The sequence below is a fragment of the Podarcis melisellensis genome (assembly GCF_964234715.1).
Source record: "Podarcis melisellensis genome assembly, chromosome: 6".
Lineage (NCBI taxonomy): Eukaryota > Metazoa > Chordata > Lepidosauria > Squamata > Lacertidae > Podarcis > Podarcis melisellensis.
In genome coordinates this window covers 95,064,188-95,090,705 of record NC_138538.1, presented here as the reverse complement: position 1 = coordinate 95,090,705, position 26,518 = coordinate 95,064,188, and the positions used below count along the sequence as shown (strand labels likewise).

Genomic DNA, 26,518 nt, shown 5'->3' with positions numbered 1-26,518 from the left:
AGAAGGCAGGGGATTTCAGCAGGTGTAGCTTTTCACCTGGGCAACTGAGATAAATGCCTGGAGGAACTAGAATAAGGGGAGGCAACTCCGTCAAACATGAAAGCATAGAAGGAAGTTAGTTACCATGGGAATAATCACAGGAGCGAACTGGGATGCTCAAGTCAAAACCCATTCAGGTCCCAACTCTCCCACTGCCAATTTTCTTCTCACAAGCCAGCTTCTATAAATCCGATCACTCCACCGGTTGCTACCTGCCTGTTGTGCTTCTCTGGGCAGCCGGCAGCCAGCCAGATCACTGCTCTTTGAAACCTGCCCTCTCCCACATTGGTCCTGCTCCTTTTGTCTGCAGCCCTTTCCACTTCCGACTGCAGGTGGGGCTGACATGACTGGAGGTGTTTCCATCAGCAAGAACTCCCAGCATCACATTGAAAAGGAGCTAGCCTGGGGGAAGGGTTCTAACCTAACATTCTACCGAAAATCCAGTATCATATTGGTTGGGACTGGTTTCTTGTGCATCCAATGAACCTTCAGTCCCATAAGATACACCCACCACAGTATGGCCCACACACCTCTGACACCTCTGTTACTGTTACGGAGACCATCAGCCACTATTGTCGCGTTGGTGCTGGGTTCCTAAGCTAAAACCCTTTTCGGTTGTTCATTTATAAGCTTACTTGCGCGTGGCAGGTGTTGCCATGCCTTTTTTTCACTCTAGCCATCTGTCAGCAGAAGGTGAGGGGGCCTAGGCTTGGCAAAGGTGCAAGCACCCAGTTCAGTATTTTCAGGGGAGAACATTTGTTCCTACAGGCTGGGAGGTTGGAACCAGCATTTAAAATATGGGGGTCTATGACCAACAAGCCATATTTTCTCAGCAATCTGGGTGTTACAATTTGCTGTTCCTGTCCTCCTGCTTATACTGAATAAGCTATCATATTTTTTTTTCAAATCCTGGCCCACAACGAGGGCTGTGGGGAAAATAAAAGGAGCTAAACACAGAGGGCAACAGAAGCAAATTCTCCGCAGTGCTCAGCTCCCACAATAGAACATCCAGCGTTTAATACAGCTGTTTGAAGCATTCAAAGTTTCACTTATGTTTCACTCTGAAATCACCCTGTAATCCTTACAACAATGTGTAAAGTCAGCACTATAAGGCTGCAGATGTTGGTCGTGCTGAGATGCAGAGTTTATCATCTAAGAACAGGGGCTGTCAGCCTGGTCCCTCCTGCCCACTAGTGGTCTCCATTCACAGCCTGAAAGTCTCAACAGGACCTTGGCCATATATGTTCCTGTGCAAACATCATGTCTGAATCTTTATTATTTGTAATTATCACACTGGAATATCCCAGTCTGGCTCTGGCACCATGGTGGTCTACTAGTACACTGTAAAGATTAACCTGGCCCTGTTGGGAGGGCATAGATAGCCAATAGATTTTTCAGCAGAAGTTATTGGGCTTGTGCACGCAGTAATTCAATGCTCAGGGTGGAGTGTCAATGGTTTCTGCATGCTGCCTCCCTTCCCTAGCAGACAGACACAGAAATACCAGGTTTCAAGTAGGCCAACTTAGTCAATGGGATATCATCAAGGCGCATGCATACACAGTTTATGAAACTTATCATAAGTATCACTGCACAAGGGGGTGAGCGCCTGTTGCTCTGAGGCAGCTCCTGCCAACCTAGCAGTTCAATAGCATACCAGAATGAGTAGATAAATAGGTTTTGCTGCATCGTGAAGGTAAATGGCGTTTCTGTGCGCTCTGGTTTCCGTCATGGTTTCCATTGCGCAAGATGCGGTTTAGTCATGACTGTGGACAAACGCGGGTTCCCTCGGCCTGAAAGCGAGATGAGCGCACATCCCATAGTTGCCTTTGACAGGACTTAACCATCCAGGGGTCCTTTTACTTATCCAGAAGGAAGTGAAACAGGGTGACAGAGTGTTGCTCACCATCAGCAATGAGGTGCTCTGGAACATGCAATGTTATCTTGACCACAAGCGGGCAGTTGACGTGGGAGGCACAGACCAGGCCAATGACACAGCTGGTGATGCTGATGAGTGTCAGGGTAGTCTTGCTAACAGGGCTCCTTGGTGAACCTACTATAATGGCAAAGAAAGGAGAGATGAAAATAAAGTCATTGTGACAGTATAGACCCAGAGAAAACCCACCTTTAGGCATGGGTCACAACACTCAGAGCTACATCAGTTAAAAACAGAAGACGAGCCTGGCCATCATGGCAAATGCAGCTGCATGTAATTAACATTTCTTTCTTTGTTTGTTTAACTAGACAAAGTTAGAGAGAGAACTTGCACAGCCTCTGATCTGACCCAAGAGCCCCTCGAGGAGGACACAGAACATGATGGCTTAGACCTGGGATCATGGCGGTGGGACACTGAGCAGCTGTCTGGGAAAGGGATGAGCTGGCAGGTACGAGAAGCAGGGGGGTTGAGCGACCACCCCATGGCAGGTTGAGGGTGCTGTTCTCAATTTACAGTCTGGACCTCTAATCCACTACACATTAGGCTTTAGAGGAGATGTGGAAATTGTTACTGAATAATATATATATATGCATCCGTTAAGCAGAGTAGCTGAGCAGGAAAGCCCAGAGAGGTGACTGCTGACTGCATTCTGTGGCTGGCTTATTTCGGAGTCTGGATTGAGAGAGCAGCATGGCCAACCTAGTTGTGTCTGCCTCAATCTAGAGGACAGGGAGGTGAGTCGGTCACCTGCTTCCTTGTCCTCTTCCCGCCTAGGATGTGTTAGATAGGGAGCTATTGAGGATTCCTCCTTGGTCATGGACCTGCTGGCTTGCAACAGAAGTGCAATACTAATGGTTTCCTCAAACCCCAAATGCCACCTAGCTTTGGTCTTCTTTAAATGTGACAGGATGACCAAGTGAGCTGTTGTACCTGAGGTTCATCCCATGTCACTCCGATAACACTCAAAGGCCTGTGATCATAGAGTGGAGCCTATTATATGTTTCTGTCCAGATAATGAACACTATTGACTGTCATTCTCAAGCTGACTTGTCAAGTTATTGCAGTGATCTCCTTTCGCCCCTCTCCTGGGTTTCAGGTAAAACCACCCGTGCATCCTGTGGACCACAAGTAGCCCAGTTTTCTACTGTCTGTGCTGAAATAACCAGTGGATGGTGGAAAGTTAGCAAGGCAAGGGACTGCGGAGAGAGAGAGAGAGAGAGAGAGAGAGAGAGAGAGAGAGAGAGAAAGAGAAAGAAAGAAAGAAAGAAAGAAAGAAAGAAAGAAAGAAAGAAAGAAAGAAAGAAAGAAAGAGGTGCACAGACCCTTAGATGAAATGCAGAGCGAAGGGAGAAGGGTGTGGTCAATGAGGTCCCAAGGATTTGGGTGTGCCCTGTGGATCTTGATGGGAAAACAGCATCTAATGCACAACCTTTGCCCCACCATTTGCCTCATATGTGATGCTCTAGGAAAGGAGATGGGTAATTTCCAAAAGTAGTGTCAGCTAAGAGTACCCTAAACTGTATTGATGAAAATAAAGGACGGAGACGTCAGGGTCTCTGGGGTAATTAACGGCACGCCACAGAGTGCTCCACCAAGCCTGTGTGCTCCCTGCAAAGTGGATCTATCACTGTCTCAGAGACGCGCTCTTGAGTGGCAGCCTCTCTCCAACTCCCCTGGGCATCAAGGCATCCTGCCATCCACTATCTCTGACAGCCGGTATGATGTCCCAGCAGGGCAGAGGAAACATTTCGATAGGCGGGAAGGGTTGGCACAATAAAACCTGAAGCTTCAGACAAGCACTCATGTTTATCAGCTTTCGATGCCCTGCCCCAGGCCTTGTGAGATAGGAGCAGTGTAGACTATCTGTGAGTTTTAGTTCCTGTTTGAAGGCTCGCTTTTATAGCAAAAACTGAAAATAGCTGTTTTAATATATTTTTTTGAAAAAGTTGGAATTGTTTAGTTTCCAAGCAAATGAGTAAAAAGGTAACTATGGAAATAAATTAATTAAATTAGCTGACTGCCTCTACCACTCTGGCTCTATCTGCAAGCTAAGCTGAGAGCTAGATTCTCCCTAGAAACTGACATCACACCCAGCCAAAGCAAAGCACAAGTGCCAGTACCTGCATTTGCTCACATGCAGACCTTGCACTTTTTGCTTCTCTCATTCCTCTCTTTACCACTACCCTTGCCTTGCTCCCGGATGTTTTTCCCACTGCCAACACCGAGACTCTATGCCTCAGTGCAAACACCGGCACTGCATTGATGCTGTTTAAGGTATCAAGTGCCTGCCTGGCACACCATCATGCCATGGGGGGCTGTAGAATATCCCTCCTGGAGACACAAGTTCTGTGTGCCTTTGGCTCTGCTGGTTCACATCTCCTACTGGCTCCAGGAACATTGCTGTTCAATCTCCCAGGCTGCCTTCTTGCACCTCCCATCTCAGTTCTGCTTGTGAATGGTTAATTGCTCTTTCTAGGTGGCTGGCTTTATTCTTGCTCAAAATCATGTTGCTCCTCTTTATTATTTGCTCACTGTCTTCTGTTACAATTATGAAAGAAAAGCTTGCACAGTTTATAATTGTCTGCATGGATTTTGTGCCACCTGTACTTGGATTTCACAGTATTCACAAAACTTTTGTTCTTCCAGTTTTAGCTTGCTGTGCTCTCACTGTCTCCTTGTCTGTAGCAGAGCTGTAAGAAAATACTCTTATTTCCCTAATGTTTAAATGCCTACCTTTCTTCTTTAAACTTTCTCTTCTCCCTGGTTATCATAATCTTACTTGGTTAGTACTGGTTTTGTTCCGTTTTCATATTCCTCTTTGCTTTGTCTCTTTCGATCCCCCCCCCTATTTCCTTCCCCCTCCTGCTCCTTTTTGTTGGTGTCTCACTGCATTATAAGCACACAGGAGAACTTTTCTGAATTTGGGTTTATTCTAATGCATTGAGTACATGCCAAACACTAGAAAGAACAACTGAAAGTGATTATAACAACAGTACCTGCCCTGCTCCCCACTCCCACCCCCCACAGCAAGCCTAATAGCCGAGTGGATGCCTGAACTGGAATCCTCCACATACAAACTCAAAACTTAGCCTCTATACTTCATTGGCTCTGTCATTAGTACTCAGATGAGGCCAATCAAATTTAGTGCATGGCCGGTTGAGGTATCACACTAATGGTTACATCAGCAGATACGATAATATGATTTTGGGGCCATTTATGATGATGCCACGTTTTCTGGACAGCTGAAGTATTAGCCGGGGGCCAATGTTAGTGGCAAATTGGCAGCAGTTTCAGAGATAGATTCAAACTGCCCTGGTATTTTCCAGGGTCTGGTTTTGCAGCTCTCAAGATAACCACTTGTTGGGAACTGAGAAGACAGATGTTGGCTTTCTGCCTAGGCAAGGCTTTCCAACCCAACAAGCTGTGCATGTTGTGCCATGCGCCATCACTTCTTCCCCAAAATGGGTCCAGTTCTGAAAGGGCAGCTTGGCATCCAGATGGACAACAGCTAACTGCCACCCAACAAGGGCTGGGAACCTTCTGGGCCAAATTAACCCAATCAGCTGTTGCCTTGCTCACAAAAATGTATATTCCTGCTTTCAGCAATGTCAGTAGAAGATCAGCAGGGAAGCCATTGCAAGAAAAAGTAGCTTTGAATTAAAGCTACTTTGACAGCAAAAAGTCATTGTTTATGATTTGCTACATAATTTTCTTTTTTAAAGGCATCTAATAACATGTATGTTAATGTTTCTTTGTCTGTAGGAAGCGGGTCACTACAAAGAACAGCAGGGACCCCATTTGACAAAGGCAGGTTTAATCCCCAAAAGCACTTATACCTCTGGCCAAAACATTTAGAGCTCATTTGCATAAACAATTACAGGAGTATCTACAAGGTATGTGTACCAAATACACAAATCTTGTTCCTTTAAAAGGGGGCTGGGGGATGAGCTGTCTAACTTGCTAAAGCTGCTATAGGTAATTGTGAGGTACAGAAATAACGAGAATGTGCATTGCAAAATCACATTTTGGAGCATCTCTTCTGCCATGAGCATACTGGGTAGCCTTAGACAAGCCAGACTCCTTTAGGCTTAACTCCTTATCTGCAAATTATGGGAATGATAAAATGCTGGTCGAAATTGATGATTACAGTAGAGTAACTAAGTACTAGCGATCTTGATTCTTGATCTTGCTGTGAATTCTCCGCCTAACCAAAATGTAGAAAACTTGTATTATTGTTATTTACTGGATATATACACTACATCTTCTCCCAAGGAGCCCAGGGAGGCAAACACATCAATACTTATGCAATTAAAAGTTCTAACAGTTTAAAGCAACTTTCTAAAAAGCAATTATTTGCTCTCAAACTAACAATTTCAGGGTTGCCAGGGACACAACTTTCAGCCAGCCAATGCCTGGGTAAACAAGAACGTCTTTGAATTTCTTCTAAATGTTAATAGCGAGGCAGATTGACGCACCACACTCTCAAGGGAGGGCATTCCACAAATGAGTGACTGCTTCTGAGAAGCCAATGGCATAGGTCACCACCATTTGGGACAACCACCAACATGGCCTTCCCAACTGATCCTAAAGCTTGGAAGATGGTTGATACTGGGGAAGGCCAGGAAGAGGCAATGTAAGCTGCTCCCATCACTCGTGGCTCAGAACAACAGTTCTGGTCAGATTCACCCAGTCTATTGTTACTTCATGGAGTGTACATTAACACTTTTGAGAGTAAAATATTTTTATTAATTTCCACCAAAAAACCCAAAACCATTGCATTAAAAAAACCCCCATAAAATAAAACATTTATAACAGCTGCATACAGAATCAATATTAAATCCACATTATGGGACTTCCCTCTACTCCTTCCCTTGGTTCCTTTGTATTATCTACATTCATGCATGTCAATAAAATCTTTATCTCTAATTACCTCCAAAGTTAAACATTGACTATCACATTACAAGTGTTTTTTAAAGACTATGGAAGAATGATTTAAAAATTGAGGCCTGTACCTTACTTAAAGAGAACTATATGGTATTTAACACCGGTTAAACTGGCAAAAATGTATAAAACAAGTGAAAATAAGTGTTGGAAATGTAAAGAAGTAGAAGGTATGTTTTATCATATGTGGTGGCAATGTAAGGTTATTTTTTAAAAAGGGGGAATGATATATAACGAATTGAAAAAAATGTTGAAAATAAGCTTTGTTTAAAAACCAGAAGCTTTCTTATTAGGTATTACAGGAATGGATCTACCTAAAGAATACAATAATTGGTTTGTGTATGCAACAACGGCCGCTTGGACATTGCTAGCCCAACAATGGAAAGAAGAAGTCGTCCCCTCGCAAGAAAAGGGCAAAGTTGACAGCTATGAACTTGTATGACAAGCAGACCAGTGGCAACAAACTATCTGCATGCAGTAGCCCACCCAGCAGTGGCGACGCTGCATGCTCCGCTACTGGGGGCGGAGAGCAGAAGGAGGTGTGGCTAGCGCTCCCAGGGGGCGTGACGTGCATCCTGAGGGTGTAGAGCATGTTGTGGGGTGGGATACACCGCCTGTGGGGGCATGGTGCCCGGCGCGTGCAGGGGTGCATGGTGCGTGTCCAGGGGGACGTCGCAATGTCACCCTGCCAGAATAGTGGTGCCAGGGGTGATCCACTCCCTCCGCACCCCAGTTCCTCTGCCAGTGCTGCCCAGGAGGAGCTTGCCAAACCTATTTCAAACCAGTTTTTGCAGTCTTCCTGCACAAGCCACACAACACATGGCTGCTGGGTCACAATTTGTTCAGGCTTGCCATTAATGCGGGCATCTGCTACACTGCACTGAACCTATGCCCACAAAGCTAAAGGCAAAACCAGCCCCAAGTGCAAAGAGGGTTGCTTTGGGACTGCAGAGTTACCGTATTTTTTGCTCTATAAGACTCACTTTTTCCCTCCTAAAAAGTAAGGGGAAATGTGTGTGCGTCTTATGGAGCAAATGCAGGCTGCGCAGCTATCCCAGAAGCCAGAACAGCAAGAGGGATTGCTGTTTTCACTGCGCAGCGATCCCTCTTGATGTTCTGGCTTCTGAGATTCAGAATATTTTTCTTCTTGTTTTCCTCCTCCAAAAACTAGGTGCGTCTTGTGGTCTGGTGCGTCTTATAGAGCGAAAAATACGGTAGCTACAGAGCCAGGCCAGAGACTGGGGTTTCCTAGGAGAGCCTACTGGTCACCCTGCCGTTACCTGTCTGCTGTCATGAGCAGAAAGCAACAATGCTCTCTTCTGACCCACTGCAGCAGATGGCAGGGCAGCAGCACCCATATCTGGCAACCATTACCCAGAGAGGAATGCACTTGGGTTTGGTCAGTGGTGTTGCTGGGGTGCAAGACAGGGGCCCCACCATCCTTGGGCTCCCTCAGACAGCAATGCAACTGCCGCACAGAGCGGGTGGACTGCTGCAATCAGAGTGAAGGTCCAGCGAACTGGTCACCCACCAGCTTTAACTGCCCAGAGTCTCTGGACCCTCACCTGAGCCCAGAGCCACCCTCCACAATGAAGATGGCTGGCACAAGTGTCTGGAGCTTCGCACCAACGACAGAAGCACACCTGGTCCATAAAGAGATAGAAAAAGAAGATACTGAGACTGCTACTCTTGTCACTGTATTGTCAACTGGTTGGGGTGGGGGGAGGGATATTGACATGGCAGGTGTTGAGAAAGAGAAAGAATGATGGATCGATTCCCTTTTTCGAATCCCTCCCAAAAGCTTTTTCTATAAATTGTTGGCTGTGCTTGACAACCTAGAGAAATATTGTTGGGGGTGGGGTCAGAAAAAGGGATCTGTTTGTTCCCTTGGCTGCTGTCTGGTAAGAAGCAAGGGGGGGTGAGGAGAGGAGGAGAGAGGGGGAGGGAGTGGGTTCCCCTTTCTTTGCTTTGGGGAAACTCATTTACTCCTTTCCCTTTCGCCCTTACCAGGCAGCAGAGAGAGAACAAACTGATTCACTTTTCTTTCTTTCTTTTTCACAAAACAGGATAAAAAAAGAGGCACCATCAGCTCTATTTCTGCCACTTGGGAAGGTGGGGCAAAAATACTATGGGAAGTCAAAAAAAGAAGAATCTGATTACTGAAATTTCTTGGGGGCAGTCCACAAACAACTGGATTGAAGAGGCCTCAATATGGCGGAATACCATGGGAAACAGGACTGAGTACCTGGCCTTAAAATATGTTAGTCCAAAGGAAGAGATGAGCACTCTCTAGATATTTAATGCACAACCCCCCTTCCCAGTCCTTTCCATGGTTTGGTTTCTCCAACTGGCTCCTTGACACTGCGGAGTTAGCTGCCTTAGGGATCCACAACATGCGAGCAGAAGAGACAGAGCCTGGGTTTCAGAGATCTCATCCAGACAGCTCATGCAGGGAGAAATCTATCATAGAAATGTGTTTATCAGTCTGGAAAAGATGATGGATTGTGTCGGCTCCGCTGGGAGCTCTTCTTAAAGGGGTGGGGGGGTGGGGAAGGCTTCAGATGATTTAAGCTTTGCATTCTGATTTTCACAACTACATTTTTCAGGGGCAATGCTTTCCAAAATTCTGTGTTGAGAAAACTCTTTCCACATCAGCTCATCCGCCGAGGAAGGGGAAGGCCAGAAGCACTCGCTTCTGTACCATGGAGTTTGGGTGGGGAGCAAAATGACAAGTGTGGAAGAAATGCCCCATTAACCACTTGCTAGTCTTGGTGGAGAGGAAGACTGCAGGGAGATAACACGTAACCGTCACAGGGGTTGGGGAAGAGCCAAGATGGTCTAGCAGTAACTGGGAAACTCTTTGCAACTAAGCATGTATTGGGTGGCATTTCCTCACCATTTCGTAATCATATGAGACACACCTGGTTGCCTTTTCAACAGGGAAAGAAAATAACACCGTATTTGATCCCTCCATCCTTGCTGGAGATATTTCCAGTCCATGGCACGGTCCACTCTGTCCTGTCTCCACACTAATCAGTTATTTGTAATAAAAATCTGCACCAAAGTACACAGGCAAGGTTATCCTGCCTAAGCCACAAGGGTCCACACAGACATCCTCTTATTGTCAGAGACCCCTGGCTGGGAAGGAGTAGAAAGTTTGGGTACCACATCTCTATAGCTCAGTGGGCGGAGCATGAAGCTCTTAATTTCAGGGCTGTGAGTTTGAGCCCCCCACTGGGCAAAAGATTCCTGCATTTCAGGGGGTTAACTAGATGGCCCTTGTTGTCTCTTCCAACCCTATAATTCTATGATTCTATCTTATTGAAGGACACTTCTGTCTAAATGCACAGCTTCCCTCTGCTCTCATCATCTCCCTTCCCCCTGCTCTGGAGTTAGGGGGTTGCTACCTTCTTCCCTTTTTCTCACCACTTCCTTCCCCTCAGCCCTCTCCTTCCCCTGCTCCCTCCCACCATCCCTGCCTCCTTAATCTTCCTGCTCAACATTGCTCCTTGCTCTCCAGGCTGCCTTGCCTGCTTCCTCTTATGCTACATAGTCTTCTTTCACTTCCACCCCACTTTGCCACCTCCTCCTCCTCCCCAATGGGGCCTATTCCTAAAGCTCCCCAAATACACAATTTGAGATATAATGGATATGGCATTTAAAAAATCCTGAGAAGGTCTGAAATCCAAAGAACGTGTATCCAGGGGTGCAGGCCCAAACAGAGGGGGGGGGGCATATGGGCCACTTGGCCCAGGCCTCCGATTCCAAAGCACTATTATATATCTATATTTTCCATTTTGTCTTTATATGCAGATACTGTTCAAGCCTTGAAATAAAATTATTTGTCAGCATAACTTTTGTGAAAATTATTTATATACTTATTTATAAGACTTCAGTTATCCCCAGGGGAAAAAAGGGGTGGCCACATTATTTTCCTGGCCCGGGCCTCTGCCTGCAAGGCCCTGCAGGGGTGTAGCTAGCTGCTCCGGCACCCAGAGAGGCGGGGGGGGGGCAAACCACCCCGGTGGGCTGGGGGCGTCCAGGGGGGTGCTGTAGTGATCTGCTGGGGGGGTGCCACGGCGAGCTGCCCACGGAGTCCGCCTATCAGACGCAAGCCCCATGCTGCCATTTTGGGCAGCATGGGGCACCAAGTCACCGTGTCACTCCCAGGAGAGACGTGTGGCTCAAGCGCACCGCAGGTCAGGCCCCGCGGTAAGTGCCACCCCCTCCAGTATGCCATTTTGTTATCTCCTCAAGGATGACACCAGGGGTGGGCTGCAACCCCCCCCCCCACACACACCCTTCCTATGCCTCTGGGTGTATCCGGTCATTGTATCGGAATTCACAAATATCTAATCGCTTGAGCATTCCTGAGCAGTAGTCTCCACCTGTAAGGAGCACACCCCAAAGAGGGGAGAAAAGGTTGTAAGAGAAGAAAGATGGAATGCAGTGCACAGTTACTTCAGAGCAAGTCCCACCGGACTCCTCAGGACTTGCTTCCGAGAAGCAATGCACAGAGGGAAGAAGGAAGCGGGTGAGGCACAAGAAACACAAAGTTAAAAGGTAACAGAAGGAAAGAAGTGTGCAACCAGTGAGAAAAATTATGAGGGGAAGGAGGTATGAAGAGAAAAACCTAGAAGCAGAGGGAAGGTGAACATAAAGTTCTTCACTTGGGAATAAGTCCCACTCTAACTCAGTAGGCCCTACTTCCAAGGAAAGGGAGCAGTCTAAACCACTGAGCCTCTTGGGCTTGCTGATCAGAAGGTCAGCAGTTCAAATCCTCACAACGGGGTGAGCTCCTGTTGCTCTATCTCAGCTCCTGCCAACCTAGCAGTTCGAAAACACACCAGCGGGAGTAGATAAATAGATACCACTGTGGCAGGAAGGTAAATGGTGTTTCTATGCGTGCCACACCCCATAGTCAAGTTTGACTGGACTTAACTGTCCAGGGGTCCTTTACCGTTACTTTACTTCCAAGGAAATATGAACGGGGTTGAGAGGAGCATAAAATTCAGAGGGAATAAATTCAGAGGGACAAGAGGAGAGCAGACACGCAGGCTCCATGCCAGAAAGGGGGCGTTCTACCACCTGTGTGTGAGACTAGCACGCTAGCTGTCACACATTCCTGCTTCCGCCCCTCGTGGATATTCATTGGTATTCCATGATTTGCCATCCACACCGGTGGGCTGTCCCTGACAGAATGTCTGCTGCTTTTGTTGTCTTGCCGCTCCTTTGCGCAGGAGGACAGGAAATACTTTCACAAGGACCCTTTTCTCTCTAATCGTGCTGGAAGTGAGCAAGAGCAAATGTTGCCAGCTGGAAAGATCCATCTGTAGAAACTTGGCAAATTTGGCAGGCAATGGTGCCTTTGCCTTTTCTTTCTTTGTTGCATTTTACTCTCCTGGATAGCTTTTGTTTGTTTGTTTGCTTGCTTGCTTGCTTCTTTAAAAGAATAAATCTGTGTTTTGAGGAGTGGGGAAGGGGGCAGAGGGAGGAGAGAGAAAGAAGAAGAAAACTCGCAGCCCCAAACAAACCCACGCAAACGCCAAAAAGAACAGCTTGCTTGCAGACTTGGTTTTTGCAAAGCAGCCATTGTGGGTGTGGAGCTAGTCAAGCAAAAAAACATGGAGGGGTTGATTTCCTTGAGTTTTGCATGAGAAGAATGGGGAAGGGTGCAAATTGAAGATACGATTTTGAAAAAGAAAAATCCTGAAAACGTAAGACTAGAAGCCATCTGACAGTATGACTTTGGGATGGTAGTATCTCTTTGTTACAGTAGATAAATATGTTTCTAAAGCTGTACAGTACATAAACCAGCCTTTTAAAACATTTAACACAGAAGTCTTGTATGAGTGAAATCTTGCAGAAGCCCCCTGTTCTTGTTGTTTTTTTAAAAAAATTAAGCCTGATAAATGCACCTCCATTATAGTCTCCAAGGTATGTTGAGGGAGAGACAAGGGGAAAGTGTGGGAAATTAGGGGAGGGGGTCCTTTGGGATAAGGGGCACAATTTTTGCAAAGTGCAGTACACACAGGTTGCAAAGCAGTGAATCATTCCTTCCAATGGCAAAAAGGCTTTGCAAGAATGAGGTGGGATCCCATTGTGACCAAAAATAGCCCTATGGCGGCGAGAGAAGAAGAAGAGTTTGGATTTGATATCCTGCTTTATCACTACTCAAAGGAGTCTCAAAGCGGCCAACAATCTCCTTTTCCCTTCCTCCCCCACAACAAACACTCTGTGAGGTGAGTGAGGCTGAGAGACTTCAGAGAAGTGTGACTAGCCCAAGGTCACCCAGCAGCTGGATGTGGAGGAGCGGAGACACGAAGCCAGTTCACCAGATTACGAGACTACCGCTCTTATCCACTACACCACACTGGCTCTCCAGAGAAATCTAGGACACATCCTAGGGCACAGAAATGTGTTTTCAGGTCTGTGTCTAAGTGTTCCCCCCCCACACACACTCCCAAGTGCCTTCCCCCTGGAAACTCCCACTATCCTTGAGCACTGGCAAGGACTGATGGGAGTTGGAGCCCAACTATATCTGGGAGGGTTACAGGTTTGCCATCTCCTGCTTTAGCAGGCGGGAGGCAAAGTGAGGAAATGGAACAGCAGGCAGGAGAATCCATTCCACTGCAGTGGAGCCTTCATGCTGGATGCTTGGTACAAACGACTGCTCACTTAGGCCTCCCGCCCCCTTAGCAAATAAACCAACGCTAACATAGCCTAAATGCTGAATATGCTGGAGGAACTCTAGAATTAAGGAACTGGCCATTCAAATGGAATTCTCCCGCTATCCTTAGCGCTCACCAACATCAGGCATGTGATCTGGCACATAGCTTGGACTTGAAGGGTCTCCAGCTTGACATGCCCTTCTACTCCTTGCCCACTGTACTTGCACTCTCCCCCCCTCCAGCTGCTGCCACATACCCCGACTTCGCCGCCTGCTCCGTGATGGATCTGTGTAGAAGGTGAGCTGGGGATCGTTGTCTGCCTCTGTCCCAGAATCCCCTTCAGGGTTCAGAAATGCAGAGCCAGCTACACGGAAAAGAGAGAAAGGAAATCAGCTGCTCACTGTAGCCAGAAGAGCCCTCTTGTGCCCCATTCCCCAGACCATACAACATCACAATACAGACTTTTCTCATCATAGGTTGTAAAGGCTCCTGCTGAAATTAAAGACTGCACTTCACTGAATTCTGCTTAAGAGGATTCTTTCATGTGGTCCATGACACAGTGCCCTGTGTTTCGATTTCCACCATGTTCATTTGGTGTGTGTTGTTGTTTTTAAAGCAAGGCTGCAAATCATAACACTGGGAGGATAGGTGCCTCAATCTCTCTCCCTCCCTCCCTCCCTCCCTCCCTCCCTCCCTCCCTCCCTCCCTCTGTGTGTGTTTCTGTGTGAAGAAAAAGGGGACAGAATCCCCATAGACTTTCGATATAGGGTTAAAAAGGTAAAGGTAACGGGACACCTGACCACTAGGTCCAGTCATGGATAACTCTAGGGTTGCGGCGCTCATCTCGCTTTATTGGCCGAGGGAGCCGGCATACAGCTTCCGGGTCATGTGGCCAGCATGACTAAGAGCATGACTAAGGCGAACCAGAGCAGCGCACGGAAATGCCATTTACCTTCCCACTGGAGCGGTACCTATTTATCTACTTGCACTTTGACGTGCTTTCTAACTGCTAGGTTGGCAGGAGCAGGGACCGAGCAACAGGAGTTCACTCCGTTGTGGGGATTCGAACCACCAACCTTCTGATCGGCAAGCCCTAGGCTCTGTGGTTTAACCCACAGTGCCACCCGCATCCCTGTATATATAGGGTTAGGGAACCTTTTTCAGCCCAGTTCTTTGTGAGGAACCTTGTAGGGTTTGCCTCATGTCAGCAGTAGGCAGAGTCCCAAAGCAAAAGTGGTCAGAACAATGGCTTTCGCACAATGGGCTACAGCCCAGCAACACAGACGTTTCTAGGCATGCCGTTCCATTTCCAGCAATGGACGAGGTGACCCTAGCAGTTCCTTCCAACTCTACAATTCTATGACCTCCAAGCAAGCAAGGGGCATAAGAGCACAACACATCCCGGCAGGGGAAAGTGCTTCAGGACAGGGTAGAGCAGGGCTGGTGAGGCTGGGTGTGGGAACCTTAGGAGGCCAGACAAAAAGTCCTGGAGGGGCATATTTGGTCCCTGAGCCTTAGGTGCCCCACCTCCACTCGACCTCTTTTCTTAGCTGTGGGCAGGATTCCTGGATTGGTGGGGGTTGGACTAGATGACCCTCGGGGATCCCTTCCAGAAGTCTATGATTCTCTGCAGGTGAAAAGTAGCTTGGGAACAATGTTTCCCAGCTGGAAAATGACTAGATGGAAGGGGAAAGGGGTAATTTCTTTTTGTCTTCTCTCTCACAAACATACACACAGTGGCGTAGTGTGGGTTGTCAGCACCCGGGGCAAGGCAAGTAATTTGCGCCCCCTAACCCATGGATTTGCGCCCCCTAACCCTAACCCCCAGATGTTGCACCCGGTGCGGCCGGCCCCCCCTGCACCCCCCCACACTACGCCACTGCATATACATACAGAGCATGGTGCTCTCTCTAACGAGACCTTGGAAAGTTCCCCATGAAGAGCTGTGGTCCTCTGCTTACCTGATTTAAGCCTCTTCCAGATATACTATGCTGCCTTTTTAATTGTTATTTGTACTTCTATTATTTTTATTGCGCTGCTTTCTTTGACTCACTTCAATAGGGATAATAACAGCAACAGCAGCAGCAGCAACTTATGGCCCTCAAGTTAAAAAAGGTTCCCTACCCCTGATGTAAAGGAATATGTAGAGACCTGATCCTGTCTCCACATGGGGCGGGCGGGAGGAAGCACTTCTTGAGAGAGATTATTCAATAACAGCCAGTAATGAGATGTGCTTAAAAGAAGAAGAGGCAGAGATGTAGATACATCCCAGATATTATGACAAGCTCTTTCTATTTGCCTACCATAATTAGGGGCAGAATCTAATAAGTTGGCACAGCACTGTCAGTGCTATTATTAACTAGTGAAATGGCCATCATTAGAAGAAGTAGAGGAGGGAGGGAGGGGGAGAGGGAGAGGGAGAGGGAGAGGGAGAGGGAGAGGGAGAGGGAGAGGGAGAGGGAGAGGGAGAGGGAGAGGGAGAGGGAGAGGAGAGAGAGAGAGAGAGAGAGAGAGAGAGAGAGAGAGAGAGAGAGAGAGAGAGAGAGAGAGAGAAACTGGGTCTGTGTATTTCAGGCATTCTTTTGTGGCCAAACTCCGTAACCACCCGAGGGAACCAGTCAATGAAGACAAGGCTAAAAGTAATGGGCGTCCCCCCTTTTTTTTAATGCCTCTACAAATCCATAACATAAATGCTTCAGAGTGAAAAGAAATAATATCAAAGCATTCCTTTTAGTTTATCCTGAAAAGAACTCTCATGATATTGGTCACCATAATTCCTGCTTTCTGCAAGTGTTTGAACCATGTGGCACTACCACAGTAAAAGCAGCCCTGTGGGTGACAGCAAGAGCCAACTTCAGGAGCATGGAGGGGGATCACTAATGATGGCAGCAACTGGAAGGAACGTTCACTGGTGCAAAGTTAAACCTGGCCTGGTAGCATATGGGCAGCCATTGCAGTTCTTTCAGTCACGGCACAACATTTTGATGGCAGGCTGCTCCAGCCAGTAGCCTAGCTACCACACGCTGCATTAGCTGCAGCTTCTGGACAAACCCGGGGGGGGGGGACCCCACAGAGAGTACATGACAGAACTCCAGTCTCAGGGTTACCTAGGTGGTCAAGCTATCTCAGTCCAGGAACAGGCAGGGTTGGTGTACCAACCAAAGCCTTAGCAAGTGAGGACTCCTGTGACAGACATGGAACCAGGAGCACCCCAGAATCTACATACCTGCTCCTTTGATGGGAGTGTGACCCCAGATAGAACAGGCAACTGGCCTATCCCATGGAGATGGGAATACCTTGCCCAGTGCCGCCAGCAGGGCTCTTCTCAGAATGTGCCTTCATGGTTGTCCCAACCCCACCCCAACTGATCCAGAAGGAAGCTCTAGATGGTACCTCGTGACTTGTTACTGATCCGCTTGCGCTGGCTACTGGAAGTATGAGACAGGAGCGTAGCCTGTTGATGGTTGGAGTCCACGGGGCTGGTGGCGATGATATTATCCTTATACTTGTTCATCAAGGACAGCTTGGCATTGTCACTTCCTGAACAGGAAGAATTTAAGGCAAAAACTTTTGAGAAAGAGAGACAAAAAAAGGAGAAAGGGCAAGAGAAGGAGGAGGAGGAAAGAAAGAGAAAGTATTCATTTCCAGCAATCCAGGAAATAACATCAGGGTCATCTGCAGGTGTGCACCAGTGAGCAGTAAGGGCAAGATCCTGATGCAGTTAACTATCCATTTGTATGATCAGAGCTGACCAACTCTACTCGCATCTCCCAAAGAACCAACAGCAAACAAGTTCAAAAGGATTATTTGATCCTTGCTTGCTAAAGTATTATTAAATTACTTACAGATTCTTATTGATGTAAGAATTACCCCTGGACAGAGTCCCTGGGAAGAAAGCCTGGGCCCTTGTTAACATCTGAACTACTGACACATTGGTATGGCTACAGAGGCTGGACTTTCTCACTGCCCAAATGAGACTCGGTGTTAGTTTAAAATGCAACTGCACTATGGGGGGTAGCTTTAGCCATTTGTTCCAGCCATGATCCCAACCAGAAATCTCTCTCCCACTCACTCTCTCTCTCACACACACACACAAATAAATGTATACATACCGGCTATTTGCCATAGGAAGAAAGCTGTCGGTTGTGCCAATCAATTTTCCTTCCATTGCAAATAACAGAAATGCCTGCTGGATCTAAGATGTATCAGTGCTATACAGTGCTCCTGCTCAGAGGCTGCTGTACAAAAAAAAAAAAGCCCTGGATAGCTGCTCCTGAGCAATCATCAGAAGCTAACCAGGCTCACATGCCTCTGATTTCTTTCTCCCACAACTGCAGCATTCCAACAGCTGAATGTGCTTTCCTGTGCTAGGCTGAAAATACAGAGCAACTGAAAAACTGCAGCTCTTCCTGCTCTACAGCCCTCACTTAAACCATGGTGGAATCTACACACACATTAAAAAACGTTCTGAAAACGTTTTTAAAGTGTGTGTTTTTTAAAATACATTGAATTTTCCATAAGGCTCACCATTGCCATCAAGTATCACATTGTATTTTGCACTAAAATGTTTTATTTGCACTTAAAATGTTTTGTTTGCAGCTGTATAGCTAAGTCCCATGCGCAGGCATTGGGGCTTAATACATGAGCTACAATACAAGCCAGGGTGAGGGCAGGGCATGTGTGGAAGCCCCACCTCCAGTGTGCCTGGGCATTAGTCAGACTTTTACATGATTAACTTGTAATCAGACCTTTTCAAGCACAGCCGAACACACTGAGAAACCCTCCTGTTTTACCGGGTTTCCCAACAATGACGGACGTTTCTAAACACCTTCTTTCCATCACTAAGCATGCTAATTGCAGAGAGGCCTAAGGAGCCACTTACACACCCAGAATATCGGGAACAGAGGCTTCCTGTACACCATTTCCCCTTCTATCGGTTTTACATCTTGTGCATTCTGGGAAATGCCTAAAGACATTTCGGGTCTCACCTGGCAAACTGGAAACTGGCTTTTCAGTTACCATTTTAAAAACCTGCCTAATATTTCGTACTTAAGAGTAAGCAAATGCAATAAGATGCAATAAGAGATAAACCTTAAAAATTGGTGAAAGAAGAATGGGAATGTTTAAATAATTATTTAGGGGACAAAGGCTCAACAAAAAAGATCTGGCTATGTTTAGAATGATACCGCATAGAGAAATGTTCCCTGATACCAAGATACCCTGATATGCAGATAGAGATAATTGATAAGAATAATGATCTGTTGTGAGCTTGATGAAGTGTAGAATAGATGAGCTTTCCAGCTTTGGCTCATCTTCCTTTTTCTTTTTCTTTTCTATTTTTGTTTTTTTCTTTTCTTTTATCTTCCCCATAGTTGCTTATGTTCTGTGTCATGTACTTCGATATTTTTTATAGGGTTTTTTAAAAAGTTTTTTTCATCACTATTAAGGAATTTTCTTTTGTAATTTCGATGTCTATATTTATATGTACCTGTTTAAAGCAAAATAAAAGTTTAATTTTTTTTTTAAAAAAGAGTAAGCAAATGAAACTTTAACATATGGAATGATAAAAGTCTGTAATTTTATCAGGACAAGTCATTTGTTCTTTACCGTTGTAGCAATTGTTTTCTCAAAATTTATCTTCTGTGCCATGAAAGTATATAAAGACAGTATTATATTTTTTTTAAAAAAAGAAATGATTAAATAATTTAATGTTACATGGTTAAGTGTATTTATGCATGAATTGTGATGCTTATTTTGAGACCCTATCCAAGCTATGGGTGGGATGGATGCCCCAATTTGTCCCATCCTGGCTGGAATACCATGAGCATCCCTTGCAAAGAACAATGGGCCATCTGGCATCCAGACTTGCATGGCTTGTTTTGAATGACCACATGGGGGTGGGGAGAAGAAAGATGGACAAGGGGGCAACAGAACTGAAAGCTGGTCCCATATTGTGGATTTAGGTTAAAGATGGGCTTTGGGTACAAAAGAATAAGGACCTGGATAGTTCAGTTGGTTAATGCCAAGGTCACAGTTTTGATCCCTGTAAGAGAGAGCTGCATATTCCTACATTGCAGGGAGTTGGACTAAATCAGGCTTCCGCAACCTTGCCCCCCCCCCCGATGTTTTTGGTTTCTTTTAAATGAATATTTATTAGCATTTTCAAAAAAGAACAACACATATAACAACAAAGACAAAAATAAACAAACAAAAAGAAAAAATACAAAAATCCAAAACTTAAAAATAAAAACAATTAAAAACACCTGAAAGTTCAAATACTTATTTTCTTTTAACTTGTTTCTCAGACCTCCTCACACCTCCCCTTCTTGTATTCCAATTTAAATTATTGGCTCAGCAAATCCTTAATTTACTTCTCCATTTTAACTTAATTTAATTTATTCTTACATATTGTTATTTTATTTTTCTTCTTTCTTCCATTTCCTCAATTTATATTTACAAACCTTATTTTCATTTAATTTAGCCATTTTAAAAAAATCAATTTTAACTTAACCAAATTTACACATCAATATTTATACCTCATTATTTTTTCTTAAACATTTTAAACGTTTTTCCTAAAGTCGACCAAAATTTCCCTTCCACGTCTTTCCCAATTTCCATACCAATAACAAAGCAAAGTAAAAATAAAACAAACTATATTTATATACCCTTTGGATTCCCAGACTCCACCCACCCTTTTCCCCCCAGATGTTTTTGGCCTACAACTCCCATGATCCCTAGCTAGCAGGACCAGTGGTCAGGGATTATGGGAATTGTTGTCTCAAAACATCTGGAGGGCCGAGGTTGACAAAGCCTGGACTAGATGATCCTTAGGACCTCCCCTGACCCTATGGATTCTATGAAATCTATGCCTAACACAGCAACAACCCACCCACTCCACCATACACAATATTGAAGGCAAGTATACACACAGTTTAAGACTCTGTCCTACCTGGCGTAAGATCCATGCCCGACTTCTCATTGCAGCCCTGCAGCGAGTCCAGTGTTCTGGTGACCTGGCTGGCAAAATCCTCGCCACCGTTCATGCACTCCCGCTGCAGATGGTGACGCAGGTCCGTGATGTCGTATTCATAGCCGTCCAGGATGGGGGTCTCGCGGATGCTCAGTGTCCCACTGGAGTTGTGGCCTTGCACCCGGGCATTCCGTAGGCTCTCGCGGCCGTGGCCCCCGATCAGCACCGAGGGGATGTAGTGGATCTCGTTGGCTGCCTCGGCGCTGGCGCTTTTCTGTGGCTGCGGCACCCGGCGGCGTTTGCACCAGCGCCGGCGGGTGTACAGGATCATTACCAAGCACAGGATGGAAAGCAGTAAGGCAATCATGCCCCCCTACAGAAATCAAAGAGACTTCAGGTAACATTCGGGAAAAGGCTTGGTGTAATTGCAACAGAGAGGTTGCGTACCCTATGCACCTGCACCTTCCCCAAGTATCACATTATCTTTTTAAAAGCAAAAAATAAACAATACAGTGGTACCTTGGGTTACATACACTTCAGGTTACAGACTCTGCTAACCCAGAAATATTACCTTGGGTTAAGAACTTTGCTTCAGGATGAGAACAGAAATTGTGCAGCGGTGGTGCAGCAGCAGCAGGAGGCCCCATTAGCTAAAGTGGTGCTTCAGGTTAAGAACAGTTTCAGGTTAAGAACGGACCTCCAGAATGAATTAAGTACTCAACCTGAGGTACCACTGTATTTGCTATTTTTCAAGGCTGCAAGAAGAAAAACCCATAGAAATGTGGCTGCTGTTAACTGTGGAAGAACCACTTCAGAAGGAACCAGAGCAAATAAGACTCAGCAAATAGCTACACAGTTAGCAGACCTTAACAACCAGTAGAACACTGTCATGTATCTTAATTTATCAGTTAGCGTTACACTTTCTGCTCCTCATTCACTCCTCCGACTCCATACCAGATTGTGGGTCACTGGAATCACCACCAATATTGATGTCCTAAACAAGCACCACTGAAATGAGTGAGAGCTGTGCTCTAAAGTAGTTCCAGATCATTTCAAAGAGGTCTCCTGCTGGGTTGGACTCTTATGCCTTTTGTGGATTTTCTCAACAGTCATGCCATTAGCATCAGAAACACAAGGGGAGCTGCTGGGTAGCTTCCTGTTAAGGTAATCAACGTGTATTCTAAAGCTCTTGCTATGACATTGGGGCCAAACTCAGGACAATTGAATTTGTTTGGTGTGGGGGGAGGAGGAGGAGGAGGAGGAGGAGGAGGAGGAGGAGGAGGAGGAAGAGGAAGAGGAAGAGGAAGAAGAAGCTTGTATATCAACTTCCATCCAGCATTACAGATGTTTAGGGGTGGCCTTGGTTGGAGTCAAGGGTGAGAGAAAAATGCAAGCCATGTTGCCAGATGATGGATACATGTTCCTTAATCTCTTGGGAGGAAACAGGTGTTGGCTGGAGGCATTTGTGGCCTAAAGCACTAAACTACAACTCCCATAATCCTTGACCATTGGCTGTACTGGCTAGAGCTGACAGGATCTGGAGTCCAATACGCCACCCAGGTGCCTTGAAGCTGAGCCACAGATCTAGGAAAGGGAAGGTTGTTGCTGTTTAGCCCCATACTCTCAATCTGAGACTCGCACTTCCTTTTCAGTTAAGTTATAAAAGCATGCAAAACTATTTGCAAGAAGGTGGGCATCAGGGGAAGAAGAAATACGTCACTGATATTGCAGCTGTGTCCCACTGGTTACCTGGGCATAAAGCAGGAGGGAAGGCCCCAATCACAAGAAAACAGGGAGGGAGCCTTAAGGTGCACAAAAGTGGTTTTATTAGGCCCAGCACATTTTGGATTATAGCAGATGACAGTTCTCTGACTGGTGCAACATCACTGTTGCCATGCCTTTCCAGTTGCAAGTTGCCTGCAGTTGGCACAGTTTGTGTATGGGGTTTGTGTATCCCTTTGGAAATGATGTTCTGTGAAAAAAATAGCATCTGCATGTGGATGCAGGTATATCCAAATCCGGGGGTTATCTATCTGCTGTACTTTCTTTTTTTAAAAAAAATATTTTTTATTAACCGGCCAATCAAATCACATCACATAAATTCCGAATTACACAGCCGAATTTTGAATTTTGTTGAAGGAACCCATATTTCAAGACTCGAAGGGGGATTCTGATCATCTTCTTGCCACTGCGTTAATGTCCAAATCAGTCCAAACAAAGTTCATAATTCTATCCAGTCTTATCTTGCTGTTTCCACATCACATCTTGTTCATATATTTTCTCTTTTTTCTTTCTGATCTCTTCTGATAGTCTCCTTAAGCCGATAAACACCAATAATAATCCTGTGTGAATTTTTCCGTTCTTCCAATCCTCAAATCGAGATGGTTTCCATATATCATTGCCTTCATAGATAACAGCGCTCTTTCCATCATTAATTACAGAACCGTCGTTCTTAAGTCCCACTGAGGAGTTTCACCCACAATATAAAAGCAGCTCTATTTCTCTATTTCTCCTCTCAGACTTAAGTCCTCCGACAGAACTTCCCAATATGGCGACGGAATTTTTAACTGTGTCATTCCAAAGCCCTTATACATTCCACGCTCTTCTTGAAACATTATCTGCTGTACTTTCAAAGGGATGGACATCCACATTCACATTCTGCCCCAACTAGTCATGCATAATGGCCCACAATGCCTGCTGGATCATGGCCAAAGCTTTGCCGTGCGGCACTGGCAGGAGAAATGTAACTGTCAGAACAGCATGGCAAACCCAGGAGTGTCGGCTGACCTGCTTGGGCGAAGAAATATCATCCCCCCTGATCCCTGAACTAGTAAAAGACTTGGGAACAAGAGCAGCTGCAAACCAGCATGGGAAATGCACAAAGAGTAGAAGGCAGAGAAGGTTTTGCAAGCATTTACTGGGCTTCTCAAAACCTCAACTTTCTCAGTTAAAACAAACAAACAAACGGAACAGAAATCTGACACAGCAAGTAGGACCCTGACTCTTGAACCGATAAGCAAAGCCACAGCTCCCTTCTGCTGGGTTGCCTTCCCTTTAAATTTTGCACGTCAAGCAATAAAAATATATAAATAAATGACCAGCAGAGCTTCATGTTTTTTCTTGGCCATGTTCCAGTCTTTTCCATCTTCCTTTTTATGCAGTGAATAGTCTTGATAAAATAATAACCATCATCTGTTCCATTAGGACAAGACATTAAGCAAGAGTTACTAAGCAGCTAGCAAAGACTTTTCAAAAGATTATTATTCCTCCGCCACCCCTCCCATCCCCACCACTGTTCTTGGCCTAATGGAAATGGAATGCTCCCATCCTCCCTAATGGGGAAAATATATACCAACAGATTAAGCAGAGGAACAAAGACTTTTCAAAGCACAGAGCACTGTGGACAGGTAGGATCCTGAAGCCAGCTATTATGGGTTCAGTTTACTATATCCTATTCTCCACACCTGCACTTATTAAAAAGGGGAAAATACACCCAATTAAAACTGAAACAGAGATTTGCATAACATTTAACTGGTCAGAGTTTTTTTAACACATCAAACTTTCAGGTTTTTGATGTTCCAGACACAATAACAGAGCATTCAAACCCTGAGTGTTCATTTTACACACCAGGGAAGATGGAATCCACCAAACAACTGAAAATTAGATATACTTTCAAATTCCACCCCCAAAAATATTTGAACTGGTTTCATACATTCCAATTGGCATGGGATTAGGATTGAGCAGGAACCACAATTTAACAAAACTGGAGTTTTACAAAGTTTTAGGGAATCTGAAACCTGCTGCTAGGCCTTAAATCTGGGGTTGCACAGTGCCATCACGAAGACACACACCCAAGGCCTCTGCAATGCACATACAGTGGTACCTCGGGTTAAGTAATTCGTTCCGGAGGTCCGTTCTTAACCTGAAACTGTTCTTAACCTGAAGCACCACTTTAGCTAATGGGGCCTCCTGCTGCCGCCGTACCACGGGAGCACAATTTCAGTTCTCAACCTGAAGCAAAGTTCTTAACCCGAGGTAATATTTCTGGGTTAGCGGAGTCTGTAACCTGAAGCGTATGTAACCCGAGGTACCACTGTATGAGCAGAGGGTCCCATTGCACTGAAGAATAGACAATGCCATTGATCCCATGATACACCTCAGGTCTCCATCCGCATGTAGCACAACCTCAGACTTATAAATTTACTCTATCCAGAAGATTCAGTGGACACAGGAAAATGAAAATCTGCTCCCAGCAAAACTTTTTGGGGAGGGCAGGTGTTGCAAATGGCCTACTGTTTGCTTCATTCCAGCCTTGGCCACAACAAGGAAGATGAATAGGATAGCTCCTGTTTGGGGGTCCACTACATTCAGAACTGTAGGGGCATCTTTGGGAGCCATTAAATGGAACTAGAGGGGAAAGTGCTCTCTTCAACACCAGATCCTGGAGGGGGAGAGACTTGGGGTCCTGCCCCCTCCCGCTCCCAAATCTGGGGTGCTAAATGCTTTTAAGGATTCAGAGTAGAAAGTTGGCTGCAATTCAAACTAATCATCCACTCACGTCTGTTTAAGTTATGAAAGGGCCAGAGCACATTACAGCTTAAAGGGAGGGAGGAGGGAGGTGGAAGGGTGGCTGAGAGATGTTCATTAACTATACATTCTCACCCAAGCTCACCCTTACATTCTGCCACACAGCAGAGGAAAGTGGGATAATAATACTCTCTTCTCATTGCACTCTTTTGCAGACAGCTCCTAAGCATCATCTGCAGAATGGTAACACCACAACTTGTTTATAGGAAGGGTTTGTTGCAGATTGCACAGGCAGGCAGGCTGTGCTGGTCCCGTGGGCTAACCGAGAGGCAAGGTCCGAGTCCAGTCTGAGGTTGAAGGTTGGAGGGGGCAAGGTCCTGTTGCCTCCAGTATCACACTAAGCTTTGGAGGCACTCAGAAAGCAGGAAAAACAGACTTCACAATGACTTTGGGGGCCTTAAAAACCAGCCACATGTTTCAAGGCCTTGTACAAGGAACCCCGGCCTCTCCCTTGCTTGACTAAAGAGGCACTTGCTGTGGGCAAACTGGTAAGCACACTTGTGGACCTCAAGTCACACCACAAGGTGTTTCTTTCCTTTCCTGCTTCCTTGAAAACAGGAGTGAGGGTTGAGTTGAGGTTTGAGCATGAATCACTCAATTGCACCTTGAATGCCTTCACCAGCTCCAATAACTCAGTACTCAAGGGAGGTTCTTCATTACAATATATGCTGCATTTACTTCCCTCAACCTTTGAAATGGGCATGGAGGTTGAACAGGGACTGAAACACAGGTACCAAATTTCATTCTGAAATCTCAGAGATAAGAACACATCCACCCATAATGAAACAGAGAATGTCAAATGGCAAGTGGGTCACTTCATTCAATCAATTGCAGTTGGTGGCTTTTCATTTTAATAAGACAAAGGGGGGAAATGAGCAAAGAACTCAAGTTTTTGTGTAACAATTCAATAAAATGCTCCTGAATAGCTAGATCTTTTGATGCCACCCACTTGTGCTTAGAACTTTCAAAAATGCAAAATAAATGCTCAGTGTCTCTTGATAATTCTGTAAAAATGCAACCACAATAGGATATTTTTCTCTGCTTTTCAAATTCAGTCTGATCCAGCAATGAGACTTGAGCATCAAAGGTCATTTTAGGTGCACTCTAATTTTGCAAAAGAATCCCACGTACACAGGCTTTCACTGGGTGATTGGTGTAAGTCACAATGGCCGAGTACTGTCACCTAGCAACAGCTCATTACACTTTTAAAAAATGCAAATATTCTCCCACAAATGCCACACATTTATTCTGGACCAAAATTACCACCCACATAAAACCAATGACTCTCATTCTAATGGTAACCCAAAAGAACCGGTGTGGGTGGTTTCATTGATAGGTCCAGAATATAATAACCAATTTCTTGTCCTTTCTAACTTG

At 45.5% G+C, this 26,518-nt stretch overlaps 1 protein-coding gene across 2 annotated transcripts in view; it reads right to left on the bottom strand.

Moving 5' to 3' along the window:
• Window positions 1–26,518, bottom strand: part of ASTN1 (astrotactin 1) — a 196,849-nt gene that overhangs the window by 91,593 nt on the left and 78,738 nt on the right. Inside the window, exons 3-6 of one of the 2 annotated variants that reach the window (XM_081915031.1) lie at window positions 20,534–20,927; window positions 16,978–17,124; window positions 13,841–13,948; window positions 1,943–2,092 (exon numbers count right to left, since the gene is read on the bottom strand). In XM_081915031.1, the coding sequence (XP_081771157.1) occupies window positions 1,943–2,092; window positions 13,841–13,948; window positions 16,978–17,124; window positions 20,534–20,927 (799 nt within the window). Of the gene's footprint in view, window positions 1–1,942; window positions 2,093–13,840; window positions 13,949–16,977; window positions 17,152–20,533; window positions 20,928–26,518 lie in introns of both variants that reach the window. The other variant, XM_081915030.1, reaches the window with a different exon arrangement.